Source organism: Mycena indigotica (genome assembly GCF_014461135.1).
Source record: "Mycena indigotica strain 171206Taipei chromosome Unknown Mind.scaff0011, whole genome shotgun sequence".
NCBI lineage: Eukaryota > Fungi > Basidiomycota > Agaricomycetes > Agaricales > Mycenaceae > Mycena > Mycena indigotica.
In genome coordinates, this window is record NW_023503010.1 from 1,134,542 (window position 1) to 1,154,437 (window position 19,896).

The window sequence follows — 19,896 nt, forward strand, 5'->3', positions numbered from 1 at the left end:
ATGGCGACGGGAACCACTGGCAGTATCATGATGACGATGGCCAGTCCTTCTGCCTCTGCGACGGACTGCCCGACAGGGCCGGGGACATGCGGTAGTGCACCCCCAGCAACGCTCTATCGTGAGTTTCTCTGTGTTTTTTCTCCTTCACCAACCCTGACTGTGCAGTCTACACTTTCCTCTCGACGCTTGTCATTATCGCTGCCGTCTCAGGCGGAATCGTCATGCGCACGATCCATATTCGCCGGCGGCAGAACGAATTATGGGCGAACAACAACCACCAACGGCGACGCGTCGGCGAGCCACGCGTGAAGACACCGCGCCCAATGATGTTTGAGGCGTATATCGAGTGTCCAGTTGCAGTCGATTGGACAACACAGCGAGGGGCAGAGAACTATGCGGACGGAAGGCAGTGGGCCGAGATGAAAGTGCGTGTTCCACATTGAGTTTTTGGCCTTGGATATCGACAAATACTTTTCTGTTCAGCCGTGCTCCGCCGAAAAGATTATGCCATCTAAAGGCGGCACATCCGTCGCGACTGTTGCCCTTCTCATCTCCATGCCTTCAGCCCCGCGCATCCAAGTTGTAGATGCACTAGCAACCAAGGGCCCGGAGCCCAATGAAGACGATGAGCAACAACCGGTGCCATATCTCGAGTTTGGTGTCATTCAAGTACAATACACGGACGATGTCCCAGACGCAGCGGAGAAAGATAGACCACCAGATGACACTACTAGCACGGAGAGTCCGAGTCCCGCAGGATGATCATGATTTGAATATGTTTTCCTGTTTTCTGTACCGAGTCACGTATCCCGTTGTTTTCGAGGAGGTGCCAGGAAGTGCCCAACACATTTCCCGCTCTTCTTCGAAAAGTAGTTTGCAATCATGCACCTGGAGCGCTGCCGACCGACCCATAATCGAATCCTTCCCCTGAAACTCTCACGCATCGAGAATGTAAATCGGTAATAAAAGCATTCGGCCAGCCGAGGTTCGTGCGACAACACCGGTCTCCAAACTGGTCCCGGACAGATCTGCCGTGTCAGACCTCATGGTCGGCATGCGGGCGGCTTCTTGACCGCGCTGATACCTCTGATCGGCGATCCACGAAGGCCACGGAAGTGTCGGCGCCTACGCACCCCGCTCGGCACTTGCTCTCCGCCGTCTGCGAAGATGGCTGGAGCGCATACGACTGGCTGCACACCCTCTACAGCAGTTCCGGTAGCGCACACGAGTCATAGGAATAAATCACAACAGGAAAATGTAGATATCGATTCAGGAATCAAGTCATGAACATGTATTCATCCATGGGCTCCCAGATACACATTCTCAGAGATAACAAATCATATTACAGCAAAACAGGAGGAAGCATGGTGGGCAATTACAAGATAGACAGACATTCATATCATCACAATTCGTTTACCAGTTCTCCCAGCTTTCGATGCTCGCTGACTTCTGTTGCTTGTGCCGCGAGTGATGCCCGCGGCGGGACTCGGTCGGATATGTGCATATGCGTCTGCGTTTGCTGCATTGACTGCGGTTGTCCAGTTAGCTATCCAATGGAACAGATTGTGTGAGTGGAAACGCACTTGCATGTCTGGTCGACGCCCTCTGAGTCGTCGGCCGGCCGCTTGCAGCTGATCTTGCGCTCGCGGCAGAACAGGCACGCCAGCGGCTGCTTTCTGAGCCCCTTCTTCGCGTCATCACCAGCACGGTCCGCAGGTTTCTTGAACTCCGTTGGCCACGAGCGCATATCCAACAGACTCGGACCCTTCGACCGTGGAGGCGGCGGCAACGGGGAAAAGGCTGCCTGATAGTGTGGCGAGTCAGGCTCCATGTTTGGAAGGGGTGTTATGATCTGTGTGTCGTACTGATTCGGCTCAGTCTCCGTGTACATCTGCGTCATGGACGAGCCGTAGCTGTGCAGCGAAATGTCTGTAGAGGTATGATAGCCCCAGGCATTTCCTTTATTATTGCTGAAGGTTGGTGGCTAGAGTGACCGTTATTTGGCGCGGCAATACCACAGAAGAGCAGCGCACCTGAAGCTCGTAGACAAAAGCGTCGGCGGCAAGGACATTCTGAGAATGGTCCAAGTGTTCAACTGGATGGCGGGCATCGTACATAGGAGGTGGCGCAAACAACTATGAATCGGAGATCAAAACCCTCATAACAGCTATCAGGTCAAGGGCGTACCAGAGAATTCTCCCAGGAGTCTGTACTGGCAGTCGACGAGTTTGAGGAGAAAGACGGGCGGCGAGCGGCAGACGACATGGAGTAGAGGGGTGGGGTGACAGGCCATGACTACAGCACAGACGTTTATATACCTCTGCTTGTGTGGACGTGAGGCGTGGGGAAACGAGATAACTGCACTGTCAGCAGCAAGCTCGCCGATCAGGGAGAAGCGGCCCCCGCGTCGAGCCGGCGCACAGATCCAGCCGCCGGCGCAGGTGTAGGCGCTAGCTGAGGCCTCTCCGCGCGGCGTAGGCATGTGCCCCAGGGACCCACAGATCTATCAGATCTGTCACACTTCGACCCTTCTTCGACTTCGGCGGCATTATAGAGCGAAAAAAGCGTATTCATGTTTTGTGCGCAGGTTCGAAGACGCCGCTAGCGGGCTACACTAATTGGCCGCTGCAGCCGCTGCAGTGCCGCAGCAGTGCCGCTACAGTGCCGCGTCAGTGCTGCAGCACTGCTGCGCTGCTGGTGAGATGGCCGCTGCACTGCTGCTCGATTATGTTCTACAAGGGGATGCTGGTCAGCAATAGTTTCAGCACAGAACCTACTGTAGATCTAGCATACATGGTTGTACCCCACAACTTGAAATTCTTGGCAATATTTTCATCTATATAGACCCAACTCCTCGGTGAGATTCCCATTCACCCTGCTGAGTGCGAAAGTCACTGCAGTTACTAGGATGTACACTCTGCCCAAAAAGGAAAATTTTGAATAACATGTTACATTTCAAGAGCCTAGACCTAACTCCCCTGGAAGCCCAGTGAGCTAAGAGGGGTAGCTTTACACTTACTCACCCAATTTCAGCAAATTCTAACACTGGATACAGAAGCAACTCTTGGTGCACTCTTCCCAAAATGGAAACTTGCATTTATATCTTATGACTTTGAATATAGAGGATGGCACCCAAATGTCATGTGGAAGATGGATGCCACAGGTATGGTTTGCCACAGGTATGGTTTGCCCACAAATTCTCACTGTCTGTGATGCTTTAGCACAGTAAATAATTTCCTTTTTTGTGCTTGCTTTTTATCCCGCCTTATCCGGCTTGTTGCTGTCACTTTCTTCAGTGCATGTATGGCTACCCGCGGGTAGGTGGCTGTGCGGGTACGGGTACGGGTATGCCCTCGGATACCCGTGGGTATACCCGTGTGTAGCGGCAGTGTGACGGTACCGCTGGGTGCCGCACCACTGCCGCACCACTGCCGCAGCATAACTGCTGCACTGCTGCTGCACGACTGCTGCACTGCCGCTGCAGGTCCGATGTCAGCAGCGGCAGTCGGATGCGGCAGTCAGCATCTACCGCTGCAAAGTGCCGCTGGGGCCGCGTCAGAGCCGTCAGCGGCTGTTTACTATTGTTTGTACCAAGTTTGATGAGGCATTTTGGTAGCATTCAAACACAACTTTACTCCATTCTAGCTGTTGATACAAGTGCAAATTGAATGATATCATTGAAAATGTAGCCCAGTTCAAGGATGTAATGTGTTTGAAAAGTATACTTGAGTTCCCGCTCCCGGTGGCAGTGCGAAGTGCCGCTGCAGCGGCTGCAGCGGCTGCTGCGGCAGTGCTGCGGCCGATTCGCGTACCCGCGCCGCTAGCTTATCGCCGAGTCGAGTTGTGGCCTAGTATGGGTACTCATCGTGTGCCGTGCCCAAAAGGGAGATGAGAGTGTGTTTGCGGTGAGAGTTGTGTGTTTTGCATAGGTAAGTGAACAAACCCAAAGAATGACATCGCCCTGGACACTGGCAGCCACGATAGAGATACTTCCGAATTGACGGAGAAGTACCTCGCCTGAGGCGATCCGCGCTGCAAGGATCACTCCAGCGCGGGATCGTCCTGTCAAAGCTTAATCGGAGCTGAAGTCCAAGTCCGCGCCATATGCCCTTTATCGTGAGCCTTTCGGGTTGCCGGGTAGCAAGCGTCACCGTTTCGCGGATGCGATTGACAACGACCCGGAATTCGGGACCAGAAAGGAGGATGCGTTTGAGTGGTTGAGTGACATTATTCGCATGCCGGCGCCGGTGTCCGGGTGACTCGGGCCAAAAGCTGTGCGAGCTCGGACTGGAAATTGCCGTTATAATTAAGCTGCTGGCAGAACGCTGGAAGTGATTTCCGCCCAGCCGCGAACCGTGACGTCGAGAAGGACGACGCATGACTCCTAAGATGGGGGATGCGGTGGGCGGGGAGCAGCTCTGATATGCAGACCACGTCGCCGTTGCAACTGCACAGTCTGCACGTGAACACTGAAGCTATGTGATTGGAAGCTCCGAATCCCGGCCTGGCGCCTCCGAAACAAGCTCCGAAAAACAAGCGACGCGCGCAGAGAAGTGAGACTTCTTGGATTGAAAGCGATTCAGTGGAAGACTATGGCGTCAAGGAGTCTCACCCAGCAATAGACAAGCTCCTTTGCTCGCAGATGGGCGTTCAGGACAAGCTGTTGATGTGTGACGCGAAGGCCACGTGGACATTGACGCCACGTGGACATTGACATCGGCGCATCACATCAGGCGACGGCTGACTCAGACGCTTCTCTTTCCTTCACACCACCTGGACGGGTTTCGCGCGCCATCACGCTGGATACTCGACTCGCAGGCATGGACAATCGAGCTCCATTCCTGTGTCCATACTTGGGCAGAGCATCATTAGACGTCAAGCACCTTTTTGTCTGTGCGCTCGGCTATCAGCCTCTTTTGGGCAAGGCCATGGCGGTGACTCCCATTGTCTCCCGATTCGCCTTTCGCTCGTCGTGCGATAAAAGGCGGGTATGTCTCTCAGGGTGGCGTTCCCTTTCCCCGCCATGTCCCTCACGACCCCCACCCCAGCGACGACTTCGCATCCTCTTTTACGCTCCTCACGCCAACGCCCGCTTCTGCCGGCCAGACAGCCGGGACCCGTGCCATCCAACGACTCTCCTTCGACAAACGACGTCCCTGCCGCCATTAACCTTCCCGTCCGCGAACGCACCACCTCTATCGAAACTATCCGCCTCAGTGCACCCGTGCGGCCCAAGCTATCCCTCACCTCTCTTCTCAAGCCAAAGCCCTCCCTCTCTGCGGCAGTCGAGCCCGTTGCTGAGACCAAGATACCGAAACGCATTGGCACTTCGCGAAAGCGCACCCGGTCCACGAGCGAGCCGGAGCCAGATGAATCGTCCAAAGGAACTGCCAGTGGCACACGAGCACGTATCCGCCAGCGTACCGACAGTTTCTCCATCCGCGCTCGCAAAGATTCGGAAAGGCTTGCTTTGAAGATTGTCACAAACGAGCCCAACGATTTCGGGGATACTATCACACCTCATACCTTCAAGTCCAACGGTGGCGCTAACACTTTGAACAACGGCAATTTTGGCCAAGTTTCCAAGTCACGACGCGCCACTGTTAGCGATGATAAAGAACTACTCTCTTTCCCTTCTGTTCCCCGCCCCACTTCGCCAGCAATCTCCCTTGACCCTGGTGCGCGTCGGCACCTACGTGTGGTTCCTGGGGCCCGCATGAACAAATACGGCTGCTACGAGCCCGCCATTGATGACTTTGCGCTCGCTATCACCACGCCGTCGGGCAGTCCCGAATTCGAAGTATGGGACCAGGAAGAAGAGTGAGCGTCAATTTCCTCGATGGTTTCTGACACTAAGATGGCGCAGATATTTTTTCGTGGGGCCTCTCTCGCTCCATCTAACCCTAAAAGACCCGGCCAAATGGGCCGGCCTGCCGCTCTCTCACCCGAACGTGTCCGTTTCAGAGCTGGTGTGCATGAGTAAGCCTGTTCTAAGCGCCACCCATCCATACAATCATGTCAGCGTTCATGCCGCTCACCCGCCTGGGTTCAGCACGCGCTACGACGGCATCAAAGCCGATCAGCCACACTCCAATCCGAAGCATGGTGTGTCGATTGACCCTGTCTGGCTGCGCACCTACCCCGAGCCAGACGGCACCGGCGCGCGCGGCTGGGCGATGCACTTCCAAGTGCCAATTGCTACTCGGCTGTTTGAGAAGTGCGACACGCGTGCATTTACGCTGGATGCAAGTATTCTGGTGGGGGGCAAGCCGATAGTGGTCGGTGGGGCGGCAATGTGTGTGTCGCATTTGAGGAGGGAGAGGGAGATGACCCCGGGCTCGCGAGCTGTGACGACCGCGTAAATGGCGTGCTCGACGCCTTTTTTCATATAGTCTAATCATCGCTCTATCTACGGGCTGAAGTACTATATAGTACCAGCGCTGATTCAATCATCATCATGATGTTGGTCTAGAAAATTAGTTTTGCAGTCACAGTCGTCTTGAAAGATGAAAAATAAGTATTTGGAGGACGGACAAGTCACCTGGCGTCCCACCCGAGGGCATGAGCCCAGTACTTACGGAGAGAATGAGAGACGACAACTGCAAAATTCTACGAGGAATTGGTGGATGATGATGAATGGCCGAAATCATGTCATTGTGCCTGAAAAGGATCGCGTTGTGGCTTATTTTGTAATAGATATGTGCATGAAAATCTGAAAGGAGGGCCTTATTGGACATATGACACTGTGTTTACAGCGTCGCAAAGGCCTATTTCGACTACGATACAGGTAAGGAGCAACAGATATCTAATATACAGTATGTTAACATTGTTCAGAGCAGGTTCACAGAGCGACGACTGGGATAGCAAAAGTCCGACAGCGATAAAGCGAGGAGAGAACAAGAAGAAGAGCGAAGGGGAAGAGGTTTGTCCACTGGCAGGCAAAGGTCGAATGCAACCAGGACCATTATTAGAGGAGCCTCCGGACAATGAAACGCTCGAATTGATTCTGAGATGGCGTGCCTCGAAGAGCGGGGACGCGTAGCCAGAAATTCTCGAAGGGGCGAGTCCACGGTCCTGGGGGTCCCGCGTGAGCAGCGGCATCGTTCAAGTCCACGTCGGGGCTGTACCACGCAAAATCACTTTGGAGGAACACCGCATGTCCGGCAGAAACCGACCGACGGAGTGCGTTGAGCACGAGATCAGCACTGAGGTTGAAGCCCGGTTCGGGTAGTGGTGCGTACAGGCCTAGTTCCATCGCAACCTCCTGGGGTGTGCGGCCGCGGGGGTAAAGGAACGTAGCAAGACCTTGCCCATCTAATTGAAGGCGCGTCAATTGCCAGATTTGGAACAAGGAATGCATGACTAACAGAATTTGACGGTCCACAGAAGCCTTGTGGGATTTGACGCGTCATATTCCAGGGTGCCACTGGCTACCATAAGCCCCGAAGATGAATGCACGACGAGGTCGATTGGATGAGCGGTTTGGTGGAACGGGAAAGTCCAGGGTAGAATAATCTCGCCCTCTTGAGCAAACAGATTGGAGAGGAGATCTGATTGGCGCTGGTAGAGCCAATCATGCAACGCTTTCCGGAGTGGCTTCTTGAGGGAGGGAGGTTGGGCCAGGTCGAGATTGTCGGGGAGGACTTGGAAGGAGAGGGAAGGAGACGTTGGCACGGCGCTGTTTGTTGCTTGCATGCGCCGACATCGTTATCCCCCGCCATTCCAGTTCTTAAATACGACCTTGAAAGTTGCGCTATGACCCTGCCCACATCGCCATCAACGTCCTCCGGCCTGCCTGACTCGTGTGTAAGACTCTCACCTTTCAGAATGTTCGAAAAATGGAAGGGATGATTGATAGATTGCGCTTTGAAGGGATAAACCAAGGTCTTGACGAGAACGAGAGCAGTTGGCCCGTAGTTGCGCTGTTTTGGGGCAGAAAGAGCGCAGAATCGGAGGGAAATCGACACATGCTGTGTGGACGGCTTCTCGGAGGTCCATGGAGCAGCATGAATACGGCACGGCGCTGCCATAACTTGTAACTTGATGTATCGACAACGAGTCAACTACGAGTCCATTGTAGTTTCGTATCATGATGAGCCTCTGCTTGGCGATATAGGGACACCAGCTGGCCAGAGAGACGGAGTACAGGAGGCCTTGAGCATTTTGCGACTGTCTAAGGGAGGCAAGACAGGGCGTAGTACGTACACGCGGGCACTGGTGTCGGCTGCCACTGCAACCCTTGTACCCAAAGCAGCAATGGCCGCACTGACGGCTATCGTGTTGAAAGAATAGGTAGTAAATTCAATGTTTATTACTGAGAAACAGCCAAGTATTTATACTATTCTAAGTGTTCTAGTAGATTCTACAAAAAATGAGTCAATGGAAACTTGGAGAAAGTGCCCGACGCTGCGCGTCGGTGATGGCGCCGGAGCATGGGCCGGCGCTGACATCATCCTCTCCGCGATGACTCGTGTTCGCCGCCATGATATCTTCAACACTCCCCCTCGAACCGAGTCGAGCCGAGTGCTCCGGATTGCTCGATGGCAAGGAGTGATCCGGGCTTCGTGTATTTTCGGGTTCGCGGGCCAATCACGATGTTGTCCGTTGTGATGTCCAGTTAATCGCCTTGGGTGCGATGTGAGGTGAGTCGCGCGTTGGACTGGGTTGGCGCGAGGACATGGGGGTGAGTGTGCTGGGTGCGGCGGAGACGGGCGGTCTTGGCGCGATAAGCGGTGGGGTAAGCGGGGTCGGCGATCCGGGCTTGATCTCCGGATGCCATCATGCAGTCCATCGGTCCGTTGCTCCCCCTTGCTCTGCAGTCTGGGTGCAGTCCAATAGCCGTCGTCGTCGTCCGCGTTGGGTGGGTAGACCGGGGTAACATTCCCGAATGCGAAGACATTGCCCACATTGCAGCAATGGGCTAGTCGCTGTCCAGTTGTCCGGTTTGTGATCTTGACGTCGCCTGCTGACGCGAAGTTGATATTATAACCGGCGCGGTGGAGTCGTCCCATCGAGATGATGTTGTGGGGTGAGTCGGGCACATACAGTACACATAGTAGTGTCACTGTCTTGGTTTGTGTACCCATCCTGAACTGTAGCTTTACAGTTCCTTCTCCCGGTGCCCTGAGTTCTCCAATACCAAAGATTCGATGATTGTCGAGTGCCGTGTACGTGTGAAATAGGGATTTGTCGTTCGTGATGTGTGTGCTGGCACCGCTGTCCAGTAGCCACGAGTTCCGCGTGAGCCGTTCCCGGCCGAAAGCCATGAACACAAGGTCTTCTTCGTCTTCTCGGGCCATATGTGCCGCCTGCCGGCCATTCTGCCCGCCATTCTGGGCCTGGTATCGCATAGCACGAGCATAGTTCTCGTCCTTCTCTTGATCAGTGTACGTGATTCCTTTCTCGGCGTCGGGGCACCACTGCTTCCGGTGTCCGGGCCGCCCGCAATTCCAGCAACTCTGGTTGCCTCGGCTCCCGTTCCCATTCCCAGTGCCCGACCCATTTCCATTTCCATTCCCTTGTCTGTTGCCCTGCCCCTCTCCGCGTCGCGCTGGCATCGCCCGTCGTCATGTCTGTGTCGGCGTCCGGCTTGGCGTGGGGGTCGTCCGGCCTGTTGCAATACCCTCCCGATAACATCCTCGGAGTCCGTGATCTTCGTCAAATCAATCCCATTTACCCAATGGTCCCACGAAGTCGGTAGCGAGGTCAAAACAATGATGGCAAACTCGGCCTCGTCGATAGAGCTGCCGAATGCCGCAAGCTGTGTCCGGTAAGTCGATAAATTTCTGATATGTTCTTCCACATCCTCCCCCTCGGCGCACGAGGTGTGATACAGCACGCGTCGAAGCCGAATTATGCTGATGGCCCCCTTTGGTTGATAGAGGGCAAAAATATTTCGCCGCTTCTGGGGTGGGCGGCTCGGAGGCGGCTGGTGGGCGGCTCCACGAAAGTTCTGTAGACAATATCTTTGTAAGTACTTGACATAATAACAACATTCTTGGGGCGTTCGATAGCCCCCGACGAGCCCTTTCCAACGCGCCACTGAGCGGTTCGAACGGTGGCTTTGTTGTCGAGCATCGCCCTTTGACTTTTTGGGTGGGCGGCTCGGACGCGGTGGGGCGGCTTTTTGCCTGGTTTTCGCCGCCCTCTTTTTGCGGTGGGCGGCCGGTGGCAGTGTTGCCGCGGCTGTGGGCGGCTCTCGCACAAGTGGAAGCGGCTCTCGTGTGACAGAGGGCGGCTCCCAGCGAAAGCAGGAGGGCGGCGATTAACAGTGCCGCTACCCCAGTACGCGGCAGCCATCGACCTCACTCTGCCCTAGGCCTCACTGCCTCGTCATCGCGAGGCTATTCATCGCTTTGGTCGCCAGCCTGACGCATGTTGTGTTGCTCTTACCGTCGTCGTCATCGCCATCAACGTCGCCGCCGGCGTTAACGCTGACAGATGGTGAGTCATCTTCATCACCGCATCTTGTCTTCGCTCCACCACCATGTCCCCCGCCCGAGCGGTCCGAGCCCGGCCACCGTGCTCACCTGCTCCTACCGCGCGACTTGCGGGTCCAGGACGAGCCCGCGAAAACAAACAACGGGCTCGACTTCACACCGCTGTTCCCGAACGCAACGCCGACTTCTTCTGGACATTCCGGCGGGCCGCCTTCCAGAGTCGCTCGACACCCGCGACCAGCGGCGGTTGTTCCCGAACACGGGCCAACTCCCTCGGTTAGCATCTGCGGCGCCGCTCCCGCACCGTCCTCCCGCTGCACGTGCAACCGCTCAGCCGCTGGTCATGAGGGAGCCCACCGTCTTTCGAGGGCCAGTGGCTGGCGCGGCGATGTACACCAGCATCCTTTCTATAAGTATATGCCCATCGCTTGGCAGAATGGTGAGCGGCAGTATAGCGTGGGGTGGGCGGCTCAACGTGGGATGGGCGGCTGGGTGGGCGGCTTGCCATCGGTGAGCGGCTCGGTGAGCAGCTCGGCAAGCATACTTTCTAGGTGAGCGGCGGTCCGCACTCAACTGACTCATGTATAAACAGACACAACATAGTTTTCATTGGCCCCCTCATGTGCGCTGGCAAACAGTTTCGTGCAGACCGCGCATTCACACTGCTATCGACTACGCGGCGGGCGCTAATCCGCAGCTTGCCAGCAGCACTATTGCCACTGTCTGCTTCACAAGAACGCCACGCTCCTTTGGCAACAGCACTATGCTTAGCATGCTGACCAAGTATCGGTGGCCGCGGATGGTGGGCATACCAATGGGCAACTCGCTGAGCACACCTCCTAGCGCAAGCGGCGATATGCAGAGGGCTGCAGATTACTGCCAAAGTCAAAGTAGCAGCTTGTTTACCTTACCACCTGACACTCAAATACCACAAATTATGGAGTTCTATACAAGTTATACACCTCAAGTTAAAACTTAAGAATCCCTCAAAATTTCATCATTACTTAGAATGGGAATAACGGCGAAACGATTACAAAGTTCGCATCGGGGTCTTCAGTGTTGTATACAGTACAGGTATGAGTACCCAATACACCCATAACCTCGGAATCCAAAAATTGAGTATTTCGCCGCCCACCCCTGGGCGGCGCCGGCGCCCGCGATGATAACGCTGTGGGGAGCCAGGCGCCATAGGCGGCGACGCCAATCGTTGGTCTTATGTCTGGTCTTCGACATAGACCATTGGGCAGCATAATCTGGTTGAGATGTTGTTCTTGAGTGAAGATGCTCTACGACGGTGGGCGGCTTGCATGATTACGTCAGATCATGTACTTCGCCGCCCACCTCGCCGCCCACCCACTGGTGTGACTGCCGCGGCAGCGTGACAGAGGTGGGCGGCGATGGGGCTAAGTGACGCGGCGGTGGGCGGCTGGTGGGCGGCGGAGGGTGGCGAAATATATCTGCCCGTTGATAGATGGACTCCAATTTCCTCCAGGCCGCAATGCCGAGGGTCATGGTGTTGATGTAAGCCATTGGGCCGTCGCTGACGCGCTGCCGGAAGAGCGATAGAACCTTCCGCTGTTTCTTCTCCCATGCCAGTAGCTCTTTCTTCTCTGTCTCTGTTGGCTCCCCCGCCTTGGCAGGCTTGGGTGCCTCTGTCTCCGACCCAATAAGGTATTCATCGAGGTCATGCTCATTTGCCAAGTCCAAAATCTTCACGCGCCATGTCGCGTAACCAGCTTGGCCCTCGAGTGCCTTGATCGTGTTGCGAGAAGTCGTCAAGTCTGACATCGTGTCAAAGAGATAAGAATAGAGTGCGCAAATGGAGTCGATAGTCTGTGTCCTTTAGTTATGGCTAGCGGGGCCCATAACCTGTTGAAAGAATAGGTAGTAAATTCAATGTTTATTACTGAGAAACAGCCAAGTATTTATACTATTCTAAGTGTTCTAGTAGATTCTACAAAAAATGAGTCAATGGAAACTTGGAGAAAGTGCCCGACGCTGCGCGTCGGTGATGGCGCCGGAGCATGGGCCGGCGCTGACATCATCCTCTCCGCGATGACTCGTGTTCGCCGCCATGATATCTTCAACATATCGCGGGTCCAATCCTGGTGGGATATTAGCGTCCATATGAGGACGAGACAAGAGCGCATTTACAGCATAACTCCAGCTCAATGCACTCTGGCGCACCAGCGGTGCACAATCTTGCTTGACACCGGACTCGAAGGACACAGCGCAGGCCGCAGAAGGAGCAACAATTCAAGGAAGACAGGGGGATTGGATGAAATTAGGGCCTTGGGGTAGTGACTTGCGAACGTGCTCGTCGCGGAAGAGGGAGAAGATGTGGCAGCTGACTAAAGCGATGTCATCACGAGTGTGACCGACACGTTGGATCACTGGCACATCACGTGTCTTCTTGCAAACTGTCACTCCGAGGATTCGGGAACAACCAACAGTGGGGGATTTTTTTTCTTTATTGAGGGAAACAAAGCTATCGATAATTTTTACCATTTTTGTCACCTAGATATTCATTCAAAATGGTCCCAGATTCTGGGCATATTTGAGGGCAATAAAAGTGAAAAAAGGATTGGATGACAAATCCAGGTCTGAAAGACTGAGCCTATTTGAACATAAAAAAAAGATTCAAAATGCCTTCAGATTTCTTTTCCCATCTTTCCCCAGTTTTTTACTCATTTTCGTGCAAAAAAAAGGTGAAAAATGGAACCAGATTATAAGATAAAAAAGTGACTTCAAGTGCAAAATATGTCACATGGCTAAAAAAACAAAAACTATTTTTAAATCAGCAGACAGTTGATGGGATATATTATAGGATCAGCGAAATTCAACTCAAATTAAAATATTTTATTAATCTTTATAGATGTAAGGGCAACCCCAGAGGCCTGAAATCAGGGTTCTAGCAGGGGTATATATTGCTCATCCGTAGCTGCTGCTATTGGGCACAGAAGGCCTGGGTGGCATTGCAAGCCGATAACTTACGGTATATACTGGGACACACAGGTGTGAGCCTGAGTAATTTCTGTCCTTTCATTGTTATTCTTCTGGGTTTTTGTGCTGGTTTTCTATACCTATGTTAAGTGCTGTGTCAACCAAAGGACTGGAGTAGAAGTCGGAGTCGGAAACGGAATCAAAGCCGGGGAGCACTTGGGGATGGAATACTGTAGTATTTTACTCAATTCGAATGACATTTTACGTGTGACATCGCATACGAAAATTTGAATTTGTACAATTGCCTAATTAGGCAACTCTTGGCACCGGAGGCGCCCGGAAATGTCAAGAATTACCATTTTAGGACGTGATTTTGCTCAAATTCGTTTGACATGTGAAAAAAAATTCATATAATAGCGGCAGTGTAACGCATGACATTCGAAATGAGTAAAATACTACAGTACTACAGAAGGATGTTTGGGTGACCGAGGCTTCCAGTTGACCAAGACAAGACAAGAGAGAAGAGCGGAGTTGAGACAACGCTGGGAGACAGAGACCAGCAACGTTAATTTACAAACTGAAGTATGTAGTAATACATCAAAGTATTTATAGTATGAGAAGTAATGGAAACAGAATAAGGGATAACGAAATAAGTAACAAGATTAGAACAAAGTCAAGTAAAGTAGAAGAGGAGTTGCATACAAGGAACAAGGCATAGGTGATTGCATAGATCATAAGTCTGTTAAAGATAACCCACTTCCTTGCTGGCTTAAACAAGAGCCGACCTATAGATAGTCATAGTTTGTCCTCCTTGCACTATAGATGAAGTACAGAGGCAAACCGTAAAGACTTGTTACCCGTTACCCCCATCATCTACCCTGGCGGGCTTCCCGGCACCGATCTGTCGCATCGGCATCAGCCACGTGCCTCGTCACATGCCAAGCAGCCAAACACCAACACACCCCCTCGTGCGAGAGGCACCCAAAACCAGTCCCCTCCAACGAGTTCCATCCATCCAACCGTCCTGCCAGCCTGAACCGACCAACAACACGTAACCACATGCAAAGTCCACATGCCCCGCCCTGAGCCCTAATCCAGCCTCCGGCATTCCGTCCGCTCAGCCAGAAATCCCATCCAGCCAAGTCGTTCACCCCCTGGTCCGACGCACAGCCTATCCCAGCCCCGCGCCCAGCCCAAGGTCTGCCCGCAGCCAGTCCCACGCAAGTCGATGCACTGACCATCTGCGTAATTGAGTCCCAAGCCAATATCCCATCAACCTGTATCTTGTCCACCGAGCAACACTCCGACACCTTGACCCCAGCCCAAATCCGGCCAATGTCAGTCCCAGTGCCCCTGTGAATCCCCAGCCTGCCGCGCACCCCCTGAAGCCCAGCCCAGTCTTCCCAGCACCAATCTGCGCCAACATTTAGAGTCCATGCTTCGGGATAACGCCCCGTGCCCCTACAACTTTGCCCAGCACCCAGTCCTGACATTGCCCGCGCAGGGGACGCCACCCTTCTGCGACTTATCGCCTGCCGTATACCAATCCATACCAGCTCTGACCCAGTTCCCAGCCAGTTGATGCTTGTTGTTGTCCAGCACGTGCTACCAGGCTTGTACTCCCAGTAAACCCAGCCAAAAGTTCTGCCAGGTGAATGTCCAGTGCCTAGACCTGCACCAGAACCTGCCGTTGGTCACCGAGTACCCTGTCCAGCCACAACTAGCCAGACCCTTGCTCGAAAGCCCTCGAGAGACACAGCCAGCCCGCAGTATTGGGTGATGCAGCACCGACGGTTTGTGTTAAAAATACCCTGCTGCCTTGCTGGCTTACGCGAGAGCCGACCCGTAGATAGTCGTAGTTTGTCCTCCTTGCACTATAGACAAAGTACAGAGGCAAACTGTAAAGACTCGTTACCCGTTACCCCCCATCATCTACCCTGGCGACCGGTCGGGCTTCCCGGCGCTGATCTGTCGCATCGGCATCAGCCACATGCCTTGACGAGCGCTGGATGCGCGGACCGTGGGAAACACACACAAGCGCCCCACAGGGCAATTTTCAAAAGCCCAGCTGTGGGCTGAGGCGGATTCGAACGCCTGAACACTCGGCGACCCGGACCGAGTCGCGCCGATGCGGACATCAGAACCGGAGGCGGTGGAGCCTTGCCGGTGGTTGCCAGAGCGCTAGAGCTGCAGCAAGAGGATCAAAGAACGTCCCCAACCGGTGTGCAATGCGTCAACGAGCGCACGCGAAGCGCAACAGCGACGCCGAGGAAGCGCGTGACCCGGTGTGACGAAGGGCTGGCCACCAGGCAGCTAGCGGGAGGCAGCAGTGGTGCAGGCGCAGAGGAGCGCTCAAATGCGGGGGAAGATAGTGCCGACTCCGGGATCGGCATCACGATCGGGCACCGGAGATCGATAATCTGGAGGCGGTGAAGCCTTCACCGACAGCCGCCGGACGTCAAGAACGTGTCCCGCAGCATGAACAAAGCCATGGGAACGATATAGATGTGGTGTGGGCGCCATATATGTGGCATAGGCACAACATTGCAGCCCACAACACGTTAGACACGCGTCGCGGAGCAGGAGAGTGGGACCGGGCAGGCCGGATCGGCGGTCACATGACCGAATCGCGGGGGCTACGCCGTAGGCCGAAGATGGGGGCCGATCAAGGGGCCGGACCGGCGGTGCTTCCGCCTCAACTCAGCGCTTCAAGGAGGTCCCCTTGGGACGAATTTGGTGCTTCAAGGGGAGCATTAAGCCCCTGGAATGGAGAGCAGTGTGTCAAGGAGGTAGGAATGGAGCGTTGGCGCGTCAAGGAGACGCATCAAGGGGCTCCATTCTGGGGTAAAATGGAGAAGAGGCTGCGCTGGCCGAACGCGGGGGCCGATCACGGGGTCGCGTCTCGGGGAGCGTACCAAGGAGGATCAAGGGGATAAATTCAGGAGGTGCCCGATTGTCGGAGCCACCCCCGATGGTCTGGAGCTTACAAATGCTGGGCACCTAAGAGATATAAATTGGGCATGCATTGTAGTAGTAGAGTAGTGAAGTTTGGCTTGCCCCGGGCCCTCGGGGGTTGTGTTTTGGTTCCGTTACGTTGTCTCCGTTATCGCCGCTGTCTCACGATCGTCTCCGTTATCGCCGTCTGGTCCGTTAAGTCCGTCTCCGCCGTTGTATTGTTCCGCCGTCGTCTCCTCCGTTCCGCTTCAAGTCTTGTGACCGTGTTCAACCCCGTGCCCCAAAGTTCAAGATTACCTAATCGCCTGCATTGCGCCCAATTACATAATCGACCCGAAGTTGTTGTCTGAATTGCAACTGCTATATACTTTAGTAGGAGCCCCCGAACTTGCGCGCTTGTGAAAAACCAAACTACCCCAAATCAAACTCCGACGTGATCCGATTGATCCAACTGATCCGAAGCTCGGCATAGGTGGTTTAGGTCCCGAATAGGTTGTGTATTGTGTTGTGTGTGTTTGTTTGTTTGTGTTTGTGTTGGAGTTGGGTTTTGTGTGGTTTTGTGTTTCTCTTTTAGTGTCTGTGTGTGTTCACCTTTCCAAGCGTTTCATCTGGAGCCCACCGCGAGGGGGTTCATTCAGATTAAACAACTTTTGTGTCTATTCCCACGCCTACCTGCCAAATTAGGAAGGCAACCCAAACGTGACTTGATCTATCAAACTGTCGAGTCTATTACCAATCTTAGAGGATTTTGAACCTTCATATTCAAGATCACCATCCCTTTCCATATCCGATCAACCTTTATTGTCTGAAGAAGAGCTTGAACAACAAGAGCTTGACTATCATTCGGACGATTCATATCTTTTCGACTGGTCTTTCCGTTTACGTCCAGTTACACCAGAGTTCTTTCAAACTTCTACTCCAAAGAAACCTCAGCACCAGAATAATATGGCCAATCCACCACCCAATCCACAAGTTTCACTTTTCAAAATTCCAAGAGCTTGGGAGACCAGTGCCCCTAAGTTCACATCAGACAACAAAGAAGATCTGTTGGACTTTATAGATCATGTGGAACAAATCTTTGATTTGGCCAGCATTACAGATAATGCTGAGAAGAAGAAGTTATTAACAGGCTACTTAGGAGCCAAGAAGAGAACAGTGTGGAGGGAACTGCCAGAGTATAATGATGTCAACAAAACATATGAAGACTTCAGAAAGGCAGTTATGAAAGTATATCCAGAAGCAGATGAAGAAGATATAGGCTCTCTGGAGGAGTTAGAGGAGTTGTGTGCAGAGTATAGGGGTATTAGGTATACTGAAGAAGGAAGACTGGCTAGGTTTGGCATGAAGTTCAAGGCTATGGTGATCAAATTGTCTAAGCCACCAGCAATCATCTTGAACAAGGAAGCTTGCACCAAGTATCTGGCAACATTGGAGAGAGGTTTTGCACAGTCACTTAGATTGGCTATGAACACTAGGAACCTCTTGAAGGAAGATACTATTGCACAACCTGCTGCACAACCTGCTGCTGCTCAGCCAAATGATAGGAGGGAGGACCCAATCAAATTAAAGGACCTAATTGAAATGGCAGAAAAATTCTCACGCTCTGGTGGAAGTGATACTTCCTTCAATACAGAGGCTCCAGAGATCAAAAGGTCTGAAAGATTTCCAAGGGTCAAACTTGAAGAGAGAGATGTGAGGTTGGATGACCTTGAAGGACAAGTGTCTGGTCTTAGAGATGCTGTGGTTGTAGGACAGAAGCAGACACAAGCTTCTATTGATGAGTTGGTCAAGACTTTCCAGAACCAAAGAAATGCACCACCACCTAGGGATGATTATGAACATAGGCAATCAGCTCAGAACTCCTATGGGCAACAAGAACGTCAACCTAACCGTGGGAATTATGGTGGAAATGGTTGGGGAAATGGTTGGGGAAATGGTTGGGGAAATCAAAGAAACAATAACAACAATGGAGGAGGTGGATGTTACTATTGTGAACAACCAGATCATTTTGCCAGGGACTGCCCAGTCAAGCATAGTCACCTTGCCAAAGGATGGATTGTAGTGGAAGATGGAAGACAGAAGATGGCAGATGGAAGTGCAATACCAAGAGGACCAATGCCTGCATCAAATAGAGTGGAAGAGTACTGGCAGAAGAAGAACACCATGGGGCAACATATGTATATGGAGGGACCAGCAGTGACTGATGATGAATTTGACCTCCTCAGGGATGAAGTCAGAACTATCCATGTCAAACTCAGTCAACTCTCTGACAAGATGAAACCAGCACCAAATAGTGGTTATCATCAATCCAATGTTCACCCTTCTTATCTTGCTGCTAATTCTCAGGTTTCTTCAATTCATTCTGCTAGGCCTGTTCAGAATGGGAATAATGATGTTGAGGCAATTGGGAGGGCAGTATTGAATTTTATCAACTATCAAGATGAATTACCGGAGCAATATGTTCAAACTCGGGGTCGCAATGGAGCTAATTCGTCTGGGTCGGATTTTTAAATATCTCGATGAAGGAGGCCAAGTCTAGGAATAAGCCGCCTGAGAGAGAACCATCCGATAAAAATTCAACAGAAAATGCCAAAAACAAGGAGAAAGAGAGGAGAGAAGTTTCTAAAGAGAAGGAAGTGGTAGAAGAAGTGCTGAAGGAATTGCCATACAAGTTTGTCAAAATTGGGAAGAGTGGGGCTCGAACTCAGCCACCACCCAATAAGGCAACTCCAAGGCAAGACAAAGAGGAAGATGGGAGAGCATTTAAATTAAGGGCACCCATTCAGAGGGAAGGTCTGACAGATGAAATACTGGAGCGCATCAACGATACAGAAGTCACTATCAGACTAGGAGATTTATTTGGGCTTAGCAGGGATCTTAGGGAACAGGAAAGACTTAGGTTGACCAGAGTCAGGCAACCAGTGGACACTATTCAAGAAGTGCCAACAGTTTCATTGGCATCAAATGCTGCTCAACTAGTATCTGAACCTGAACCCTTCAAGTTAGATGTGGATGCTGTGGAAGTCAGTCAATTGCCAAGTGTGGCTGGGGTATTTGTGGTGAATACTGATCTTGATGGTATTCCTGCTGGATCTATGGTGGCACAAGACCCTTATCTGCAGTATCTGGAAAATCTTGATGAAGATGAAAGACCCAAACAAATTTATGTGGCTCAAGATTCAGTACCTCTGAGGGTTACCTTCCCTCATATTAATTCAGTTGGACCTGTGGAGTGTGTTTTGGACTCTGGATCGCAGATTGTATCTATGTCGCTGGAAACAGCGCAGGCTTGTGGACTTATGTGGGACCCTTCTATTAACATATTTATGCAGAGTGCAAATGGACAGCTGGAGAAGTCTGTGGGAATGGCGAAGAATGTAAAGTTTAGATGGGGAGAGTTGACTCTATTCCTTCAAGTTCATGTGATCCGCGGACCTGCCTACAAAGTTCTATTGGGACGACCCTTCGATGTGCTGACTAAGAGTCGAACTGATCATGAAGGCGACAACCAAATTTTGACTGTTATTGATCCAAATACTGGCCGACATTGGGCTGTTCC

General features: G+C 52.6%; 2 protein-coding genes across 2 annotated transcripts; both read left to right on the plus strand.

The window, feature by feature from the left end:
- MIND_01164600 (uncharacterized protein) lies at window positions 1-762 on the plus strand (the record flags this gene model as incomplete). Its single annotated transcript, XM_037368166.1, has 3 exons — window positions 1-118; window positions 166-425; window positions 484-762. 3 exons carry the CDS (start codon window positions 1-3, stop codon window positions 760-762), a joined length of 657 nt encoding a protein of 218 aa, XP_037215092.1.
- A 4,228-nt stretch (window positions 763-4,990) lies between these two features.
- MIND_01164700 (uncharacterized protein) lies at window positions 4,991-6,362 on the plus strand (the record flags this gene model as incomplete). Its single annotated transcript, XM_037368167.1, has 2 exons — window positions 4,991-5,820; window positions 5,867-6,362. The coding sequence occupies 2 exons, from the start codon at window positions 4,991-4,993 to the stop codon at window positions 6,360-6,362; spliced, it is 1,326 nt and encodes a 441-aa protein (XP_037215093.1).
- Window positions 6,363-19,896: the final 13,534 nt, after the last annotated feature.